At 37.0% G+C, this 19,298-nt stretch overlaps 2 protein-coding genes across 5 annotated transcripts; one reads left to right on the top strand and one right to left on the bottom strand.

The window, feature by feature from the left end:
- Positions 1 to 4,599: 4,599 nt before the first annotated feature.
- Positions 4,600 to 5,579, top strand: LOC131782975 (histone H1-delta-like). The gene has a single exon (XM_059099708.2). It carries the CDS (start codon positions 4,696 to 4,698, stop codon positions 5,269 to 5,271), a length of 576 nt encoding a protein of 191 aa, XP_058955691.2. The 5' UTR covers positions 4,600 to 4,695; the 3' UTR covers positions 5,272 to 5,579.
- Positions 5,580 to 6,357: 778 nt separating this feature from the next.
- On the bottom strand, positions 6,358 to 17,374 carry LOC131782986 (CCR4-NOT transcription complex subunit 3-like). 4 transcript variants are annotated; one of them, XM_059099722.2, is made up of 22 exons: positions 17,176 to 17,374; positions 17,016 to 17,083; positions 16,815 to 16,889; positions 16,603 to 16,692; positions 16,319 to 16,379; positions 15,806 to 15,873; positions 15,422 to 15,448; positions 15,166 to 15,234; positions 14,616 to 14,684; positions 14,150 to 14,194; positions 13,964 to 14,011; positions 13,787 to 13,853; positions 13,389 to 13,570; positions 12,334 to 12,496; positions 11,514 to 11,538; positions 10,816 to 11,153; positions 9,823 to 10,250; positions 9,330 to 9,444; positions 8,706 to 8,904; positions 7,925 to 8,057; positions 7,304 to 7,429; positions 6,358 to 6,810 (listed from the first exon to the last, which is right to left on the bottom strand). In XM_059099722.2, the coding sequence occupies exons 1-22, from the start codon at positions 17,198 to 17,200 to the stop codon at positions 6,712 to 6,714; spliced, it is 2,520 nt and encodes an 839-aa protein (XP_058955705.2). In that variant the 5' UTR covers positions 17,201 to 17,374; the 3' UTR covers positions 6,358 to 6,711. The 4 variants fall into 4 exon arrangements, with proteins under 4 accessions (XP_058955705.2, XP_058955704.2, XP_058955706.2 ...); XM_059099721.2 differs by having other exon boundaries at positions 9,330 to 9,447; positions 17,176 to 17,373; XM_059099723.2 differs by having other exon boundaries at positions 9,330 to 9,447; positions 10,825 to 11,153; positions 17,176 to 17,373.
- Positions 17,375 to 19,298: the final 1,924 nt, after the last annotated feature.

The following is a 19,298-nucleotide window of genomic DNA, read 5'->3' as shown; positions in this document are numbered from 1 at the left end:
TTGTAATCATAGGACACTTCTCTCAATTTAAATACAACTCTTTCCTTCAGTAATATCATATTATGTAGCTATTTACTTAATTCATCAATACTATTATACTATTCATTAATCTAGTCATTGTAATTGTTATTTTCTGTATGCTATCTATTCTCTAAATAGATAGCATGGACTTATCTCAAAGAACATTTTTGGATTAACATTTATATAAACTGTAGCTTTTGCAAAGTAACAAAAACAATGTCATAGTGGTTTGCTAATAGACCAAAATTATCAATAATTTATTAACATCATAAAAAATTATATATCAAATTATTAAACAGACTAAGTTTTGAGATTGCAAAGAGTGACCTTGCCTTTCTGAAATTGTCTTCAAATGTGCTAAAAATCTGACTGAGAGGAGGGGGCTTATTACAAAATTGAAGTTCTGCATGGGGGTGAGGAGGGAGTTATTGAAGTGTTTTTTGTTAACACTCAGGAAGACTGCAAACAAAGTTGATTTTGTGAATCAGGTTGTGTTCATGTATGTCATACTGTGTTATTTAACCCTTTCATTCCCAAGATTTATGATTCTCCTTACTGTCTGCCATAAAATTCTTACAATCTTACTATAAAAAATTTGACATTGAATCAAATAATAATTCTCAATTGATATACATATATATATATATATATATATAGGGAGTCTGCAAGTCGATTTTTCGCGTGGAACAGTGCTCAATATGTTGAAGCAGAGCTGAATAAATATTTTAAGAGGAAAAAAGGACGCAACTACATTTCCCCGACAAGCCTGTTTCATGAATCGCTTCACTCTTCAGGGGTTTAAGAGTGAAGCGATTCACGAAACAGGCTTGTCTGGGAAATGTAGTTGTGTCCATTTTTCCTCTTAAAATATTTATCTATATATATATACTAAACCAATGAAAAATGAAAGTCTTCTTTTAACATTTACTTTGCTTTTGTGCTATGTGTTTCACTGCGGTTGCGGCTCTTCAGGCACAGCAAAGTGTGTTTATTGACTTGTTACGTCACTGATCTAATTGTAATTACAATAATAATGGCTATTGTAATTCAAAGTGCGTGCGAGCAATTAGTGTGATTTCAAGCCATTAAGAATGGGTTTATATTTCGAAATAAGAGAGGTTTTTTTATTTTTATTTCTATGCCTGAAGAGCTGCAACAGCGGTGAAACGTGTAGCGCAAAAGCAAAGTAAAAGTTAAAAGAATACTTTTGTTTTTCATTGGTTTTAGTATCTTCATTCAACACAGAAGTTTACAGTTTCTTTATATATATATATATTTTAAATCTTGTCACTCCTCTGCTTGATATTGCATTACTATTTTTAAAATCCACACAAACACAAACACATGCTGGTTCTAGAACCCCAATTGTCTCTGTATGCTTAGTTAGATACCCCCCAAAAATATGGTAATCCAGTAACACCAACTCTAATTCTTATCCATCTTTTATCAACATCTTTTAGTAAATGCAGTCTGACTTCTCTTTGGTACAACCTGATGGAACTCCTAAGAGTGACTCATATCTAATTTATCCCTACAGTATCACACCTGTATCAACATCAACCCTTTTAGCTCCAGTAGTGACCAGCATCTAATTTCTCTGAACAATATCACTACCTGATCAAATGTGCAGATCACAAGAATGAAATGATTACCAAAGATGAAATGTCTTGATGTTTGAACAAATTCTCTCAATCCGTAAACTATGAAACATATGGAGAACAGTGATGAGAATATACATGTTGATATTGCGGCTTAAAGGGTTAAGAGTATGACCATGAAAAAAATGGTTAGCAATGATAGAAGCAGCTTGAATGTTAAGAAAATTCTCCTTTTCAGTAACATAAGAAATTTATGGAGAGCAGTATAGAGAATATGCTCAATCGATGTTAAGGTGTAAAGAGTCAATTTATTTATGGTTATAAATAATTGCTCCAAAATACTTTTTTGCTAAAAAATTTGCATGAATGTAAGGTTGTAATAAGTTTGGAACAGGTCATTTGGTTGAAATTATCTCATCTGGAGATCTTGTTGTCATAATGACTGATCTACCAAGAAGGAAAATTCAGTTGAAATTGTTTTAAAAATGTTATACCTAGGATTAAGACTCCTTTTTTAGAGATTTCTGACTTGACTTTTACTTTAGCAAATAAAGCAAAAGATCAGAGCAGAAATCTTTAACAAATGCCCTCCTTGATTGAGATAATATCCATAAAACAAAAATAAAAAAAAAACAGTCAAAATAATATTCCAGCATAAATATCTTAAATTTTCTGAGCATTCCAAATTAAAGAAACATTTCCTTTGTTTTTTCAAATGGTAGACAAAAATAAAAGCAATGCAGAAGTTATGACTAATAAATTATATCTATGTTGAAGATGAGGGCTCATTTGATTATCTGAAAATCATTATTAATTCACTCATGCTAGACATGAATAGTTTGCCTGACATCTCTCGCACAAACACATTTTGCCACTTAAAATTGACAACACAGAAATATTTCCATTTGATGGAAAATTTTTGAAGCTCTCAAAAAATTAATATCCACGATTTTTTAAAACAGGAACGCAGAAATCTTTAGAAATCCTGAATATAATAGAAGGTACAAGAAGTCATTACATATGCAAAACACGTCTAGTGTACGGTTGGGGATTCGAAAGGTGAAAATTCAAACATTCAAAATCAAACAATTTCCTTAAAATAAAACTGAGAAAATATTTGAATTTTAGGAAAGAGTAGCATTCTATTTTTTAAAAATTTATCCTTCATAAAGGAAAGATTCGAGTAAACCGTATAAACTCTATTACTGAACTGTGAAACAACACGTAAACAATTGTTCCGTAAGGAAACCGACTTAGCGCTCGCAGGGTGTGTCGACGATAAGAATTAAAATTGTAAAAAATATTTTGAAGTATATCTGATGGCTTAATATTTACCTAAAATTTCTTACGACAAGTTTTCATAGGCCTTAACTGAAAAGATGGGCTTATGGCGTCCTTAAGAGAAGCAGTCCTAGAACGAAAACTAAATTTCTATTCACCAATACTTGCCTCAGAACGTTTTAGCGCCAATAAATGACCCGACGCTAAGATGATACGCGTAAAACCTTCGACAAAATCTGGTATATTATCTCTCGAAACGCATTCTATTTCTACTAAATGAATGAAAAAAACTCTTGATTTTAATTTCATAGTTCAAAAAATTAATGAAAAGTAGCAGTACTCTCACAAATGAATTTCATCTGTTGTCGCTGACTGACCCTTTGAAAGTAGATATTGTGTTCATCGAAGGTGCGTTGTCTTCGAATATACGTTGCACCGCTAAAATGGCAAAATTAGCCCCCTAATGGACAGATCTGTTGATAGAAAACAAGAATAAAATCCTCCTGTAAAATTAAAATTGAAATAAGTCAAACAAACTTGCTCTTAAGTCTAGAAAAAGACAACGATCTTTGCATCGTAACGATAACTGTAATGGACAAGATGGCGGTGCGGCGGTTGTTCGGAACGTGACTTATGAAATTCTCAACAATCTCCCTTAACAGAAACGAAATACAGAAATAAAATCTTCCCTTTCAAGAGGAGAGTGATTCCCAATTTTTTCTGTGATGAAAAGCTTCATTAACCCATTTTCAAGTGAAATATTAGCGATTGTAATTCAAAGGTAAAGAAGAAGGAAGACAATCGAGCAGCTCGAACCACAACTAGACACAAATCTGTTTCTGTTGGTATACTCTTAGTTTACGTCGAATTTTCCTCTTTACAACACGAAAAATTTACCTCTTACACACAAAGGATTGGAATAAAGTCATATAAGGCAAATAACACTTACCCTGGGATAATTTTAGGCTGAATTAATGTCAAAATTACTGAAAGTTGCCAAGTTGAATAGATTTTACGGATCAAACAAGACAAATCGCCCCAACGGCTTCAACCAAATACTACATTCTAGTGAACTTTTGAGGCCTAAATTAACCAGTTAACCACTAAAATCTATGCCAAATGAGTATTACTGACTTTCAAGCTCGATTCTAGCTAAAAAACTTACAAAAACGAGAAATATTGGGATTTTAGGGAAAATGTTTACGAGGAAAGCAATTACGACAGAGTCGCAGCCACTTGTCGAGATGTGTTTGTTGCTTGCATTTAACAAGGTTTTAAACTCACTTTCACGTCTTCCCCAGCTCTCATTGTAAGTTAGATGCAAAGATAGATGGTTGGACTTTTATAAAATAACTAAAAAGTTCAAACTTCTTCCAGATTGCAAAAGCTGCAAGAGTTTCTTTACAAAATGTCAAACTAAACTAAAATGGAGTTTCGCGTTAAAAGTTAAACTGCAAATAAGTGGTTGGATAAATTTACCGAAACTTACCACCTCTAGGAGCTCACACTAAGTAACTTTCGTTAACGACCATTACTTTTGAAATCGCTCCAAAAGATTATCCAATATAGGACGAAACATTGGGACAAGAAGCACAACTAGGCCAATGGCCGTCTGAAATGGCAACAGTTCGTGTGTGTTTCCTCAGTGGTCCGCACACGATGTATGAATAAGATGCGCGTTCGTAGCTGCGTCACTTCTCCCCAAGCGACTCCGAGTGAAAGTTCGTGAGTTTGATTGTTTCGCGATCGATTTATTCCGTGGAACCTCGTTACTACATTAATATAATCAGTCACCATGGGCGATGCACCGGCAGCCGCAGCTAAGGCACCCAAGAAAAAGGCACCGAAAAAGCCCGCCGAGCACCCGAAGTACGAAGAAATGATTATCGCAGCGATTAAAGAGTTGAAGGAGCGAACGGGATCTTCACGCCAGAAGATCACGAAATATATATCGGAACATTACAAAGTAGGAGATAATGTTGCCGTACAAGTGAAACTCAATCTCAAGAGACTTGTGGCTGCTGGCAAGCTAATTCAGGCCAAAGGAGTAGGAGCATCTGGTTCTTTCAAGGTCAACAAAGCCGCTGAGCCGAAGCCTAAACCTAAACCGAAGAAGAAGCCTGCAGCCAAGAAACCGGCAGCCAAACCCAAAAAGAAGCCGGCAGCCAAGAAACCAGCCGCCAAAAAAGCAGCAGCTAAAAAGAAGCCTTCTGCCAAAAAGAAGACTGCGAAAAAACCAGCTGCGAAAAAACCGGCCGCTAAAAAATCCCCGAAGAAACCAGCCGCTAAGAAACCTGCTGCGAAGAAAGCTGCAAGGAAAGCAAAGACCCCAACGAAGAAGACACCCAAGAAGAAGGCCGCCAAGAAATAAGCAGAGTGATGATTAATTGAGGACTATCTCATCCTACTGTTCATATTAGAGACTGCGGTTTCCGTTGACTTAGTAAGTTAAGAAAAAAAAAAAAACAAACCTTTGCTATAGCGGAGGGTGCCGAGCGTAGTCTAGAAAACAGAGATAGTAAGAATTCAGAATTCTATTAGTAGATGTGTATTTCCGTTCAGTAACAGGTTTCTTTTTTTGATAGACATTTATTTATGTAAAATACCGGTAACAGAGTCATGAGTTGCGCGAAGGTTTTGTAAATAAATCGAGGAAGGAAACGAATTTTTTTCAAACAATTAATGTCTGTCGTATTTGTAGCCTTGTAATGGGGTTTGGGCTTTGTCCTAAATTAGATCCTGTTTCCAACCCTTCCCTCTGTCCTCCATAGAGTTCCAAGTGAATCACAAGTATACTCATAGTGATCAAAATTCCCGACTAGGGACTACACCCTAAGCTCAGTTCCGCATGATTTTGGCAACGACGAGAGAATGCATAGGGAATGGAACGAGGACACAGCCCCTCCAGACATAACTTAAGGGGTCTCTAAACAATTGGATCTCGAAACGGGGCTTTAGTATGGTTCATAACAGGCTTGAACATACTCTAATAAAGCCTGAGAACATGTCACTTCGTGATAGTTGCCCTTTTCCGTAGACGTCATTACCCTGTGGTTTGTTTTCAGTGAGTCGCCGCCTTCCGTTCCTCGGCACGACCCATCTTTCGAAGACTACCGAAGATACTTAACAAATTGCCATTTGGGGCAAGGCAGAAACCTTCGATTCACGGACCGTCATCTTTTCAAGGAGAGTAGCTATGAATTTAAGAGATCCTCGCAGCTAAGAACACTACTGAACAAGTAGTTAAAAATAGGAGATGGAAAAAAATTCAGGCCCGTCGGGATTTGAACCCATGACCTCTACGATACCGGTGCAACGCTCTACCATCGGAGCTAACAAGCCAACTGGGAGCTGATCAATATATATGATATATTAGATATATTTTTTTAAACCTAGATGAGCTCTCAAAGCTGGGCAAAAATCAAGGAAGTTTTGGGACGCAAAAAATGCCACACCATTATGCTTCAATTTTTTAATGAACGGAATTGTTAGAGCTAGCATTCATATTTACAATTATAAACAAGCCAGTGTTCATAAAACAGACGAGGTCGTACGAAGCTGTCAAGATCAGCTGCGTCAATCCCTTGAAACTAACCCAACGTAGACACAGCCGGTAAAAAAAATGCACGAGTCAAGCGCTTCATACAAAATGTACGTTTTGATTTCTCTCATTTCCACGTTCTGTTTGCTAGCACTAGGCCCATGTGCCTTGTGCTCTTCATGGACCCTTTGTTGCTCGTGCTCTCGGGTGAACTTTGTTAGTGTCCCGCGATTTAGACCATGCCTGGTTATTAACCGTTCCTAAGTACTTCTAAGGGAGTTCTTTGTCTTCCAAGTATCTATACTCAAAAGTAAAGCCTTCTTTTTTCCTTTGACCCCATTTTTCGTAGTCAAAATAGATGTAGGTGCCCTGAAAGAACAAGTGCAAGAGTTAGTTTTGCCATACGCGCGAGTCCACGCCCGTGAACGAAAAATAAAGCTGCCACGCACGGAAACCCTAGAGTCACCTCATGAAACAATTGACAAATGTTTGTAGTCATTCCCAAGATGACCCTCTAGGCTAGCACAACTTTCGATGAAGTGTCGAAAGTAATCTGGGAATGAACTAATTTTTTCCCGCTCTATGCCGCTCTTTTTCCCGCTCTAAAAAACCCCGGTGCAAACTTCTAAAAATAACCAATCTCTCACAGTTTCCCACACTTAAAGCCAACTACTCAGGCTTATTTTGAATGCTCGCTAAGCTTCTTGTTATAATTCCCTTTGCTGTTATGATTTTGCCACTCTCTACGCCCGACCATGCCTTTCTGTTGATTAGTTATTCGATCCGTAGGCCGGCAGAAAGGAACAGAAACTAAGCTGGTTTTTCTCTTTGGATTAAAGGACCGCTGGTCACATATACTTACTTGTTCATATTCATCCGTGATTGCCTTAGGTTCTTCGTGTCTCTGAAACCACATCATGTACTTGGTGTGAAATCTCCATGACTGCTTCTTCAAAGCCTTTGCTGCTAAGTACTGTGCTCTCGTTCCCTAGAATTCCATCAACAAATTCTCATCAGACTCACCACATTTTCTTGCAATTTTCAGAATCGAAAAACTGTTAAACCCTCAGTCAACTTCCGGGTGTGATAACCACATTAATTCACACACAGGAAATGTATAGAGAACCTGCCGATGGTGTAAAAGGGAGCTGTGCCGAGAAGCCAAACCCAAACAAAGGAGCCAGCTGGCAGCCTAAACAGACGGTGGTGAGAGGACTTATAGGCCGGCGATAAACCAGCGGTAACCGGCTTTAATCAAAACACCAGAGAACAGTAAGGGATATACTGACGTTGGAAGATAAAAGATCAAGATATAACAAGCCCATCTCCACTTATTTAGAGAGGAATGTATAAATGACTGTAAGAGAGTATTAGAGAGTATTACCAATCCGACCGCGGGAGCCTCACGTTCGAGTATTAACTGAATGTGACAATAATAAAATAATTCACACACGTGTAACGCTGTTGAAATTCAGAGGCTCACCTCTTGGTAGTAAAAAATAAAGAAGAGCGTCTCCGTGGACAATCTTTGGAAGAATTCTATCGAGTCTACATGTTGTGGGGGATGTTGATGATGATGCGCTGGTGTTGGGTAAGGGCTGCGCTGTAAATAAGGTCTGTTGACAGAAGAAAATCAAATTGACTCTCAAATAATTTGCCTACAGAAGAAAAAAAACAACGTGACGTACAAGGATAAGTTGAAATATTATCATTTATAGGGTTAATTTTCACACAGAGACGGTCTACATCAGTAACACAGAAGAACTAGTAGTATCACTGATCCTTCTCCTACCCCTGGGTGGGTGATAAAACATTACAAGTAGCCACAAATAATTTGTCAGTTTGCCTTCTAACTCTTCCATGAGGAGAGAAGGAAGGGTTAGGCAAATGGGTAACTCTCTCAATGAAACGATGCACTGATTGATACAGAAAGAATCCTTACTGTAGAGTTTGATTAAATTTAACAGATAAGTGCTGCCTTCCTAATTTTATAAATGAAAGCAGCATACATGTTGTGGTAGAATGTTACCCTTCTACATAATAAATTTTCCTCTTTTAAATTAAATTGCAATTGAAACCAAGTACAAAATTGATCAACTCCTCACATGTCAAATGAAACTCCATAGGTGAATTATTGAATTTGAATGCAAGCTTGCATACAAATTGGAAGGAGACGCACAGTTAATTTGAGTTGAAAGAGTGACTGTGGTTTTCAATTTAACCTCTTGCACTGGCACACAAGTTCAGTAAAAGATATACTGTACCTGACTTTCTCCGAATCAGCTGGAAGAGGTAGGTGGTGATATGCAGTTTCCAACATAGCCAGCTGATAACACCTCTCCTTGTTTAGGGGCACAGGACCTAATGGAGCCACACCCAGTAATGGCTGGAGATGCGCAGTATTTGTCTCTTGCGATGCTTTGGTCTTATCTGTTGTTTGACTACTGCTTGAGTCAAACAGACCTGACATACAGTAAAAATATAATAATAATAAAAATAATGGTAATATAACATTATAAACAAGAATATGGTAAGCATCAGAAGCAAAACCATTTGCCTGCCAATGTAGTCACTTTCAATGTGAATGGCCACTATTTTTTTTTGGTCTTCGTGAATACTGCAAGACTTTATTATGCAGTCAAAACATCATAATCCACATCAAAACTGACCACAGATCAGGAGACAAACTATTTTATTTCTTTTACAAGTGCATTCACCAGAATGACTAACTGCAACCCTTTTAACAGTGCACACGATTGGCATTTGGTAATTATGCCACGGTTTTCATTTTGCATGTGATAAAAAAGAGTGATCAAAAAGAAACAGAAGATCTGTGAACAGACTACCATAACAAGTGCCAACAACAAACCCAATCCTCCCACAGTCACCTCTACTTTCTGTGCTGTAGTCCGTTGGCGTTGAGATAGAATTGTTCAATCCAGCTGTCGCCACTGCTTGAGCAGCCATGGACTTCAATGATGAGAATGAATTAGATGTTGAAGGCTGCTACAAATTGAAGAGGAAAATAGCGATCATGTTAAACAGCGCTCTTCTCTTTCAATTTAACAAATGCAGTAACAGTTTTAACATCACATCCACACTGTTACCTGGTGAGAATGTAAGAAACTGTTACTGTCAGTTACTGATGGCATTGGTGTTGTCACTTAGGATTCATGTTGTTTCAGTCAGTGGTGAAGCATCACAAGTATTTTTCTCATTTCTAATTGATCTATTTTCATTGTATAATTTGATACTTGTGTGAAAAACTTATTGGCCCCTACATTTTAGCTTGTGCCATAGGTGTTATGGTTTATCAGCAGCCATGGTAAAGTTAAAAAAACAAAATTAAAGAGAATGTAAAATGTCATGAACTTTCAGTACCTGAGTTGGTCCTGAGTTTGACATGAGATGAGAACCGCTTAAAATTGATGCTGGTGGATTAGCAGATGATACTAAGGGTTCACTTCCCATTGACACTGTAGAGTTAGGTAAGACTGGGCCAGAATTTGATGAAAGGGGTGCAGTCATTGACAAGTTAAACCCACTTAAATCTGACCCTTGAGCAGAAACCGGTACTGAAGTTGGAGGAAGAGATGAGGTCATACTTGTGGACACTGGTTGTACCGGGACCTGTGTTGCAGATGTTGATGGCTTCATCCCCAGGACAGAATTAAGACTAGGTGATGATGGAGGTAAGGAGTTGGATTGTGAAGGTGGTACTGCTGTTGATATCGTTGGGGGAGAGGTAATGGACAATGATGCAATTGATGACACAAAATCAGCCACACTCGATGCAACACTTTCTGACTCTAAGACATAAAGGAGAGTAAAATTAGTTCATTCCAAAGAACACACAGTAGCTGCATAAGCCAAATTAGAGAACTATTGATTCTGAGAATAATGATACTTGTTACAGTTTTCTATCCTAACATTTCAGTGTTATGTCTTTCAAAGCTACAAGTGTTTCAAGCCTGGATTAAGACTCCTGTGTACATAAAAAGTCAAGATGTCTTTCTCTAAGTAGACAAAGAATAAAACCAACCACATATTTCAAAATTAAAGAAATTAAAGAAAAAAGAAATAAATCAGATTATGAAATTCTAAAATAAAAATTAATAAACAAAAAAACAATATATAATCCATATATGCATGAAAGAGTGAAGGAAAAATGAAGTCAATAAAGGAAAAAAAGCAATTAAGCAAGATGGGCAGAGGGGAGGTCAGCCTGAGCTAACGGAAGGGAATTGGAAGACAAGCTTCCTCTTTAGTTTTCTCTCCTTGTACCTAAAAGGCCTTTTAGCAGACTATCATTAAGATAATACCAGAGAAGTTAATCAAGACATAGAAATGTGCCTTAAAAAGGCATATCAAAACCTCTTTCACCTGTGCATTCTAACGTACTGTTGAAATTACCAGGAAAGTGGTTAGTATGTGTGGAGAGATCAGTGCCATTTCCAGGCGCTGAACTAGTCCATGATAAACTACTTGGTACTGTCGTTGATGCCGATGAAATATGATTCACTGGTCTTGTTGGTACTACTGAAACTGCAGGTGATGTAGGTGCACTTTCAACATGGTTCTGTTGTGCGCCTGCAGCCACAGCATATCCTGACACAGGTGGAGGAGGTGTGTTAGGTTGTGATGACTTTTGAACAGGCTCCTCACCATTACTGGCCTCATGATTTTCAACTGCATTTGTGTGGATTGTTGAACTAGAACAAAGATACAACATATCAATTTAACATTATTATCAAGTTGGTCATGTCATGAGAGTGCAAGAAAAGTGTGTGGGGGGGGGAAACAAATTTTGAAAAGTTCTGACATCACAATGACTCTATGTAAATAGATGAATAAATTATCATTTTCTAATCCCCAATGGAGTTTTTGCCACAAAAATCATGGCCAAAAATTTTCACATATTTTCTCTCTCTCATTTGTCATACATCGCAAGTGCACAATGAATCGGCACAAGGAAATCTGCATTAAATTGTAAAACCTGACTACTCCAAATAAAGTATTTCACTGAAGAAAATATTTGCATTAAGGCACATGGTAGTAACAAAACCACTTACTTAACAACTTTTGCTGGTGTATTACCTGATGGAAAACAATAAAAAGTAAACCAAGGATTTACATTTAAAGCAATTTTGAACTGGTAGTGATACAGAGTCAGATGATGAAGATGATTAAGCAATAAATATGGGTAGAGTTTACACATCAGAGCCCAGGAACACTTTTATGTCAACAAGAAAAGTTAAACAGTATCAAGTAAAACCCTGTAAACTTGCGCAGCCAAGGCTTGGGTAAAATAGATTATGATACTTGGAAATCTGGGTAATCTGACAGTGAAAGACTTTGTAATGTAATTAGAAGAAATTACTTTGAGTTTCCAGTTAATGAGAAGTTTGATTTAAATAAAATTAAGTCCAAGAGGTTCAACCACAACTGCACAACATTGGTAGCAAAATCATACTTGATGAATCTAGCACAGGGCAAAGACTGACAATCTAATAACAAACACAAACACAAACACAACCACCCAGCACACGAGCAAATTTAGTAGAACTGCACTAACTTGAACAATCATAGAAGGCAAAAAAAAAAAAAAAAACATTTTAAGTGAGCTGACACACAATGACTATAAAAGCTTTTCAAGGGAAATAGCTTTTAGTCTGGGTAGTAGTGGAAGTAGTAGCAGTAGACCTAATTTTACAAATGTAAGCAATATTTAACAGTAATTAAACTGATAAACTTTTGTCGATTAAGTTCTACTATCATAATGTTAATTTCACAAGTTTTATCATGTCTTCCTTAGTAAAGTGATTCACAGATAATTGTTTTGCAGAATGTTATAAACTCTGCAAGTTCAAATATTGGTAGATTAAAACTTACTAGCTTTTATAATTGTTGGACCAGTAGTGGTTGCTGATGTTGTCTGTGTAACTACAGGCTGACTTGAATTGTTCATCTTGAAGGCTGATGTCCGAGGGGGTGAGTTGTTTGGCAAACTATTTGCTTGTGAAGTATCATTCTTTGAGTTTTTCCTTGGTGAGCTCTGTTGGAAACAATAAATTCATTTACATCATCAACTCTCCTTGTTATTACCAGAGCTGTGCTTCATCCAGCACAGGTGCTTGTGTCAACAAAAGCTTGTAAGAAAACAGGGCACCTTCCTTGGTCAAGAGTCTAGAGGCACCCCATTATCTTCCAGGGAGCACAGCTTTGATTAGCAAAATAATACTTGTAAACAGGTACTATGAACATAACTGTGTTAAGCAAACATACAGGTATTTTGGAAAACACCAGCACAGTGTTTAGGCACAAATTTATACTTGGCAGTGTTTTTCAAAATTCCTGTCTGCCAATGTAATTGCATCATACTATGGGGAAGTTTAACTGTTTTCTTTGACAGAATCCCATGATAACCACATGCTCAGGAATGATGCAAGCTAAGAAGAATCATAATTATTTTTAACTAAATGGTCCTCTTCTTAATTTTTTTTAATTTACAAAAATCCTATTATTTGAACCCAGCTCTCCATGGAGAAAAAAAAAGAAGACATCTGTTGCAACTCCTTTCCAAACTTAAGAAATATCATTTTCATTTGATATGACCATGAGGATAAAACTGCTACAATCACACAAGTACGTACAGTTCACTTATATGACCACGATAATAGAACAAAACTGTAACTAAGAAACAATTATGCACAGTGTACATATCAGTTTTTAAATAAAGTTAGTTTTATTCACAACTGTAAGCTGACAAAAGACTCAGCCATTGCTTGATTTTCCAATATTAAGTAATGTACATGAATAAGCTTAATGAAAAAACCATCATAGAAGATAAGAAAAACTTAAAATTCAAATCCAATTAATGTGCTTTTTAATTGAGCAAGAGGGAATCCTCTTTTAAATTTTCAAAGCAAAGTTTTGTTTAGAGTTACCAGATTTATCTTGGTCCCTGTGCCTGAGTTTGGTCCAGTTGTGGTTGGTGTGCCTGGGGTGCCTGGAGTGCCTGGGGTGCCAGGAGAGTTTGGAGGTATTGTAGAACTTGGAGACATTGGAACATGATTGTGATTGACGATTATGTCATCATCTTCAGTAGGGGAAGTTGCCAAAGTGTTTACTATGAAGGAAAATTCAATAATAAATACTAACTTAGTTGAGGTATAAAAATATTCCTGTTATTACAACAGTGATCACCAAAATTTGATACATGATAGTACAAAATTGGTTAAATATAAATATTTTCCCATCTGGCCCTCACCCAGTCAATATGTACATACTGCTAATACTTCAAAAAATTGATTCATAACTGATTGAAACTAGGAGAAACACTTACAGGCTGCAATGTTTTCTTCAAGGTCAAAGTCATCATACATGAATTCATTTTCTTGGAAGTCAGGTTCCTTCAAAACAGATTACATGCTCACAAAGATGCCAAAGCCCCCAAAACGAAACAAACCACAAAATTTGAGTAAACCACAAAATTAATCATGAAATAAGACAAGCTGAATACCTTGTAGCAGTCTAGATAATAATCCATGTCTTCTTGTAACTTCTTAATCTATAACAATGGAGACAAATACCAAAACAAAAGTTAATGCAAGTTTTTTCAACAAAGTGATAAATATGTTACACATAAGTAAATTAGTTAACTGAGTCATAAAAACCCAGGAAAAAGCAAACAAAATAAAAGACATACATCATCTGGTTGTATTGTACAGTTGTCCAACATTCTAAGGATTGTCTGCAAAAAGATTACACACAAGCAAGAATTATTATCAGCAATGACCCAGCAATGACATCTGAAGTAAATAAGAAGTCAAGAAACAAACTGACATTGCAATGTGAAAAAAGCAAAGTGCTTTGATAGCAAAGTCAAAAATTGTTCCATTGACCATGTCCCATAACTATCAAGTGCACAACAGAGTGTCAGCTACTGATGACAAGCAGTTCAAACCTGTGTTTAATTAAACTATCTATAGTACATGCTAACAAGGAATGTCAAAACAACAAGTAATTGAATTTCCCAGTCACAATATGACTCAATGAATGAATGAATGAACGAATGAATGGTTTTCTTTTCCATCAAACATGCTTCTATTTATTTTTTATTTTTTAACCAATATAATCACCAACACCAAAGGCAACTCATATTCTAATCACACCTCCCATTGTTGGTTGTGGTGCCGATGTCTACCAGCCCATTCTTGCAATTCATCCACCTTATCTTGTCTCTGTGTAATAGGAAAAACAAGCCAATTTATTAGGGTTTGTACACTTTCAAGAGACAATTTTCCAGGACTTTTTCAGGACTTCAAATATACATAGCAGTCCTTAACTTTCAGGGGCAACCAAGTTTCTTCTTACGAATTAAAGATGGCAAAGATGCCTATAAAGAAATACCAACAGTTTCAATTGATACTGGATTCCAAATTGCAAAGACTTTCCAATACCAGAAGTCCTCATCCCGAACTTTCCAGTCTAGGAAAATTATTTACCAAATTCCAGGCCTGTCTTATTTTTAGGACCTGTGCAAATCCTGTTTATGGGTTTATTTACTAAACTACACCAGCCAAAAGCTACCCAACACAAAAAGAACAAACATCATTTCCCTATTTAGCATTTAGTTTCTTCAACAAATTTGATAAATTTTTAGTTTACTATCATCATTGCTCAACTAGTATGTAAGTGTTTACATGTGAACACAACTCTTACATCTCTATCAAGTTTCTTCTTGCGTGATCCTGCATACACTTGTTCAATTTCTGACTCAATTTGATCCACCTGGAATAAAAAGAAAAAAAAAATGACCAATCTCTAAGAAGACCTATTTAAAATCTTCTACATTCAATTCATACATTCAAAAGAAGGTACATATTTGTGAACCACAACCTAAACCAATGTAAACATGAGGCCATGCATCAACCATTACAGACATTTCATTTCTTTTAATGTGCTTGGGTAAACTCACCTCTATTTGTAGCCTTTCCAGGACTTCCTGCAATGAGAAAAGCAATCAGGGAACTTTAGTATTTCCCTTTTGCTCCAAAATAGAAATAACACTGGCTTACTTTGCTGATTCATGTGGTCAGCTTTCTGGGATAATCTTAGAAGTAGCAATATTCAAATAACATGGCTTGTGACAGGCAAATTCACCATTAACTCAAAAAAGAGACAATCATTCAAATTTCTGATTACACATAGTTATTGGGCAAACTTCCCAGACAGATCACAAGAAAGAATGGTTTCACTTCTGGCTTATCAGAAATGCAATCTGAGGATACAGTAGTCATCAAAACTCTTGTTAGATTTGGTTAAATCCTCAGCCTATGGTGATTCTAGAAACTATACTTACTGTAATCCAAATACTGGCCTCCTCTCTCTCTTTGGTTGCAGGGTCTATCTTTGCAGCAAGTCCAAGTCCTGTTAACACCAAAATTATTACTTAGATTAAAGTATTCCCTTGATTAAGTGTCCAAATGCTTATTTAAAATTTCAGCATGTTCAATGGTGGTTATTCAAGGGAGATGCTTATTATTCTCCTCTACTGATTCAACTGTGGTTAGCTTAAAAAGTTATAAATAAAGTGGCCCTAGAAATAGGTTTTCCTTGTATTCCTAATATTAAGGAAGTGAGGAAGGAAAAGGGGGTGCTTATTTGGGAGGGGCACTTGATTAACAATATTGCCCAGGAGGTGGGCGTTATTTGAGGAAGGATGCTTATTAGAGCGTGGGTGCTTTTTCAAGGAGACAAAGTATATAATTAGGTTCTGCACAAAACCCCTTCCTGAAGGACATTTGAAAATAATTCTCTTTTACAATATAATGCTCTGGTGACAAAACATACTTCAATTTGATAAAATACATACCTTCTTTAGAATAGGCCTTGGTTTTAGTCTCTCTCTCAACAACCTTGAATCTTTCCATTTGCTAAGAGAAAGAGACAATGTTTAATAACAAATTACTTCAACCTTTAAGTTCTCAAGAATCCCTCGAGAAAGGTTGTAAGTTAATTATAAGATAACTAATCAATGTTTGGAAAACACTAAGTTAATTGCCGCCAATGTATAGCAGTCTTAATGTAACTATACCATAATTAAAAATGGCGCTACTCTTGGACGCCATTTTGAAGAAAACAAACTCTATACATTACCGTCTCGATAAGTTTTCTGTTTTCCTGGAGAGTTCTCTTGTCTTTGATATCATTAGACGCCATCCAGGTCTTAATCTGGTCTCGCAACCGCTGCAAAATATTCAACAAACTTTAAATTTCAAACTGGCGGCAAACTGAACTGGGAATGATGCGAGGGTTGTACGGTGTAATGACAAACGACAAAACGAACATAAATGAACTCTTTGCCAAACCTGTAGTTTCTTGATCTCCTTCTTGAGGTCTGCTTCATATTTTTCTTTTTGATTCGCGTTTGACGCACTGTGAACCTAAAAGAATACGTCACCTATTATTATCATCCAAACTGTCCAAGTGTGAGCCTAACGTGCTGAGAATAGCATCTCAATCATGGCCTGTTCGAACTTCACGGTTTGACTTATAACTCTTCCAATTACCTTTTGCCAGATATCTTCAAATGTCTCTACACCTTCTTGTACTTTCTTTAGGCAACGGTCAATTTCACCTAGGATTAAACAGGCAAAATGAAAAAAGGAAGTGGGACGAAATCTTTGCAAGTCAAAAAAACATCAAGGGAAAGCCATGAACTCGTCCTACCTTGTAGCTTCCGTTTATCCGCCATTACCTCGCTGCGTCGCTCTTAAGAAGCATAATTTCGTAGCTGGAATAACTACTGGGATATTCAGCGTTAAAATTCCGCAATGATTGAGAAAAGTGGGGGAAATTAATTCACGAACTGTAAGGGATAACTTGGCAAAATGATGCTTTTCACCTCGCCATAAAAAGTACTATGGGATAATTCTTGACAAAGCGCATGAGCACACCACCTACATGTCATGCGCTAACGTGTGTTTTCCATTCCGAGAAAACGAAGTTGAGAAAAACACGACATCGCGCCTAGCGGAAATAGCACTATTTTCTTCAAAAACTCCATTCTAAAGTGAGTATTAAATACGGGTATATTTACTCTTTCGTCGCTTTTTAATTATTTTATTTTCGACGTACTCGACAAGAATGAGCTCGTTACTCTATAGCTTGTTCCCAGGCTACCAATCCGCGGCTGTAAAACGCCTGTCAGTTTTTCCCTAAACACACACTAATCACGCCACAAGAAGTCACTCTGGGAGGTAACACCTGCGTTACTGTAAGACACTGAAATTTGGCAATAGTTCAAAAAAGCAGATGAAAATAAAAACCAACGCTTCTTCTACCAGCCTAAGACCACCTCTACCAATTCCTCACTTTCATCCATCTAGAAAATACAAATAAATTATCAGTACTTTATGCCAACCTCCCCCCTGTTCCGCCCACGCGACTCTAAATCTACAAGAATCAAACGTCAATTTAGGTAGGATTCAATTTAGGAGCGAAAACCAGTGCAACCCGGTAAAAAACCTCGCCGATATCCTTCCGGCTAATCATTCGTTCGTCTCCTTTTACTGATATCCTAACCGGCGCAGACTGTGGTTTCAATAGTTTATGAAGCAATTAGCTGGGGGTATTTTTGCTTCCATCATTTTCCTAGCTTCCTGCATAGGCATATTCCGTTTCTTTTAAGCTGGCGGGTCAAGGGGTTGAGCTGGAGTCACAGAAAACATGGCAGCTTAATTTCTTGCTTCAGTTTTCTGTTCAGCTGAAGGTACGAATATGACAGACCGTTTGTCCTTTCCTTTTGTTCAACTAAAAATGCCGCCTACGGTTTGAATAACCCGAGTGAAAATTGAACGAATGGTAACGCTAATGTATGAAAAATTATTCGAATAAGAGCGAACGGCATTGATTATAGAACAAACAAAAAAGACAATAGCTTTCATCTTCATACCACGGGTGTAACAAAAAACCCATGAGAGTAAAGGGATGACATTTCACGGCCTCTTTACCAGAATAACATTATCTCAATGTCAAGAACAACGAATCTAAATTGTTGCACACATGTCGAATTTCACATACGGTGTTTTTGGAAAAATCATAAAGAGGCTTTTCCATGATAAGCGGACCTAGACCTAAATTAGAGCCCAGTAAATATTAGAATTGAAAATAATCTTAATTCGTGACGCAGTAGTTTCTCCTCGACTCAACGAAATAGTTTCAAACTTAGCATAATGGCAAAAACATATTGAAAATGTGTCCAACGAAAAATAAAGATTATTTGTCGGATATAACTTAATTTAGAGCTCATTCCGTAGACATTATCATGTCTGTAAACTTAGTGGTATCATAATTTCAAAACGGCTCGATTTAATTTGTTGAAAATTAATATGGTGCGAAAAGAGAAAATCCTGAAATTGTAAGAAAATCTATCGAGGAACCTTCGAGACCGTCCCTTAAAAACTGTTTGATGGGTTTCCCCATGGTATTAGTATAAAAATAGCGATCGTCATGCCATGTCCACCACTTCAAGCTTCGATCCTTTGGTAAACAAATGTGTGAAATTCGTTCGACTACGAAAGTTGATTTTGGGGCGCTTTTGACATAGCCGGTAGGCGTCTTGGAAAACTATCTCTGACCACTTTGAAAAAAGAAGGCGGCTACATTGGCTGCTGCTTTCCAATGTATGAATTACCCCTACATTGAGGGGTTTCCTCCCTCTCCTCCCCCATGGCTTTTAGTCAGGTTTCCCGACAGTTTTCACTGCGAGAGTAATTTTAAAGTCTTGTAGTCTAGTACCTAGACCTGCCACGGCAAAGCGGTTGTAGCAGTACGCGGTAGAATTTGGGTAT

The sequence above is a fragment of the Pocillopora verrucosa genome, chromosome 8, assembly GCF_036669915.1.
Source record: "Pocillopora verrucosa isolate sample1 chromosome 8, ASM3666991v2, whole genome shotgun sequence".
NCBI classification, from domain to species: Eukaryota; Metazoa; Cnidaria; class Anthozoa; order Scleractinia; family Pocilloporidae; genus Pocillopora; species Pocillopora verrucosa.
This window is presented reverse-complemented; position numbering and strand designations above follow the sequence as displayed.

Bases quoted from the DNA above. Each gene is read 5' to 3' on its own strand.
- LOC131782986 (XM_059099721.2), bottom strand. From the start codon at position 17,200: ATGGCGGATAAACGGAAGCTACAAG. The intron at 16,693-16,814 runs GTTTGGCAAAGA...AATATTTTGCAG, and splicing joins AGGAGATCAAGAAACTACAG to CGGTTGCGAGACCAGATTAA. The intron at 13,854-13,963 runs GTATTCAGCTTG...TCTGTTTTGAAG, and splicing joins ATTATCTAGACTGCTACAAG to GAACCTGACTTCCAAGAAAA.
- LOC131782975 (XM_059099708.2), top strand. From the start codon at position 4,696: ATGGGCGATGCACCGGCAGCCGCAGCTAAGGCACCCAAGAAAAAGGCA.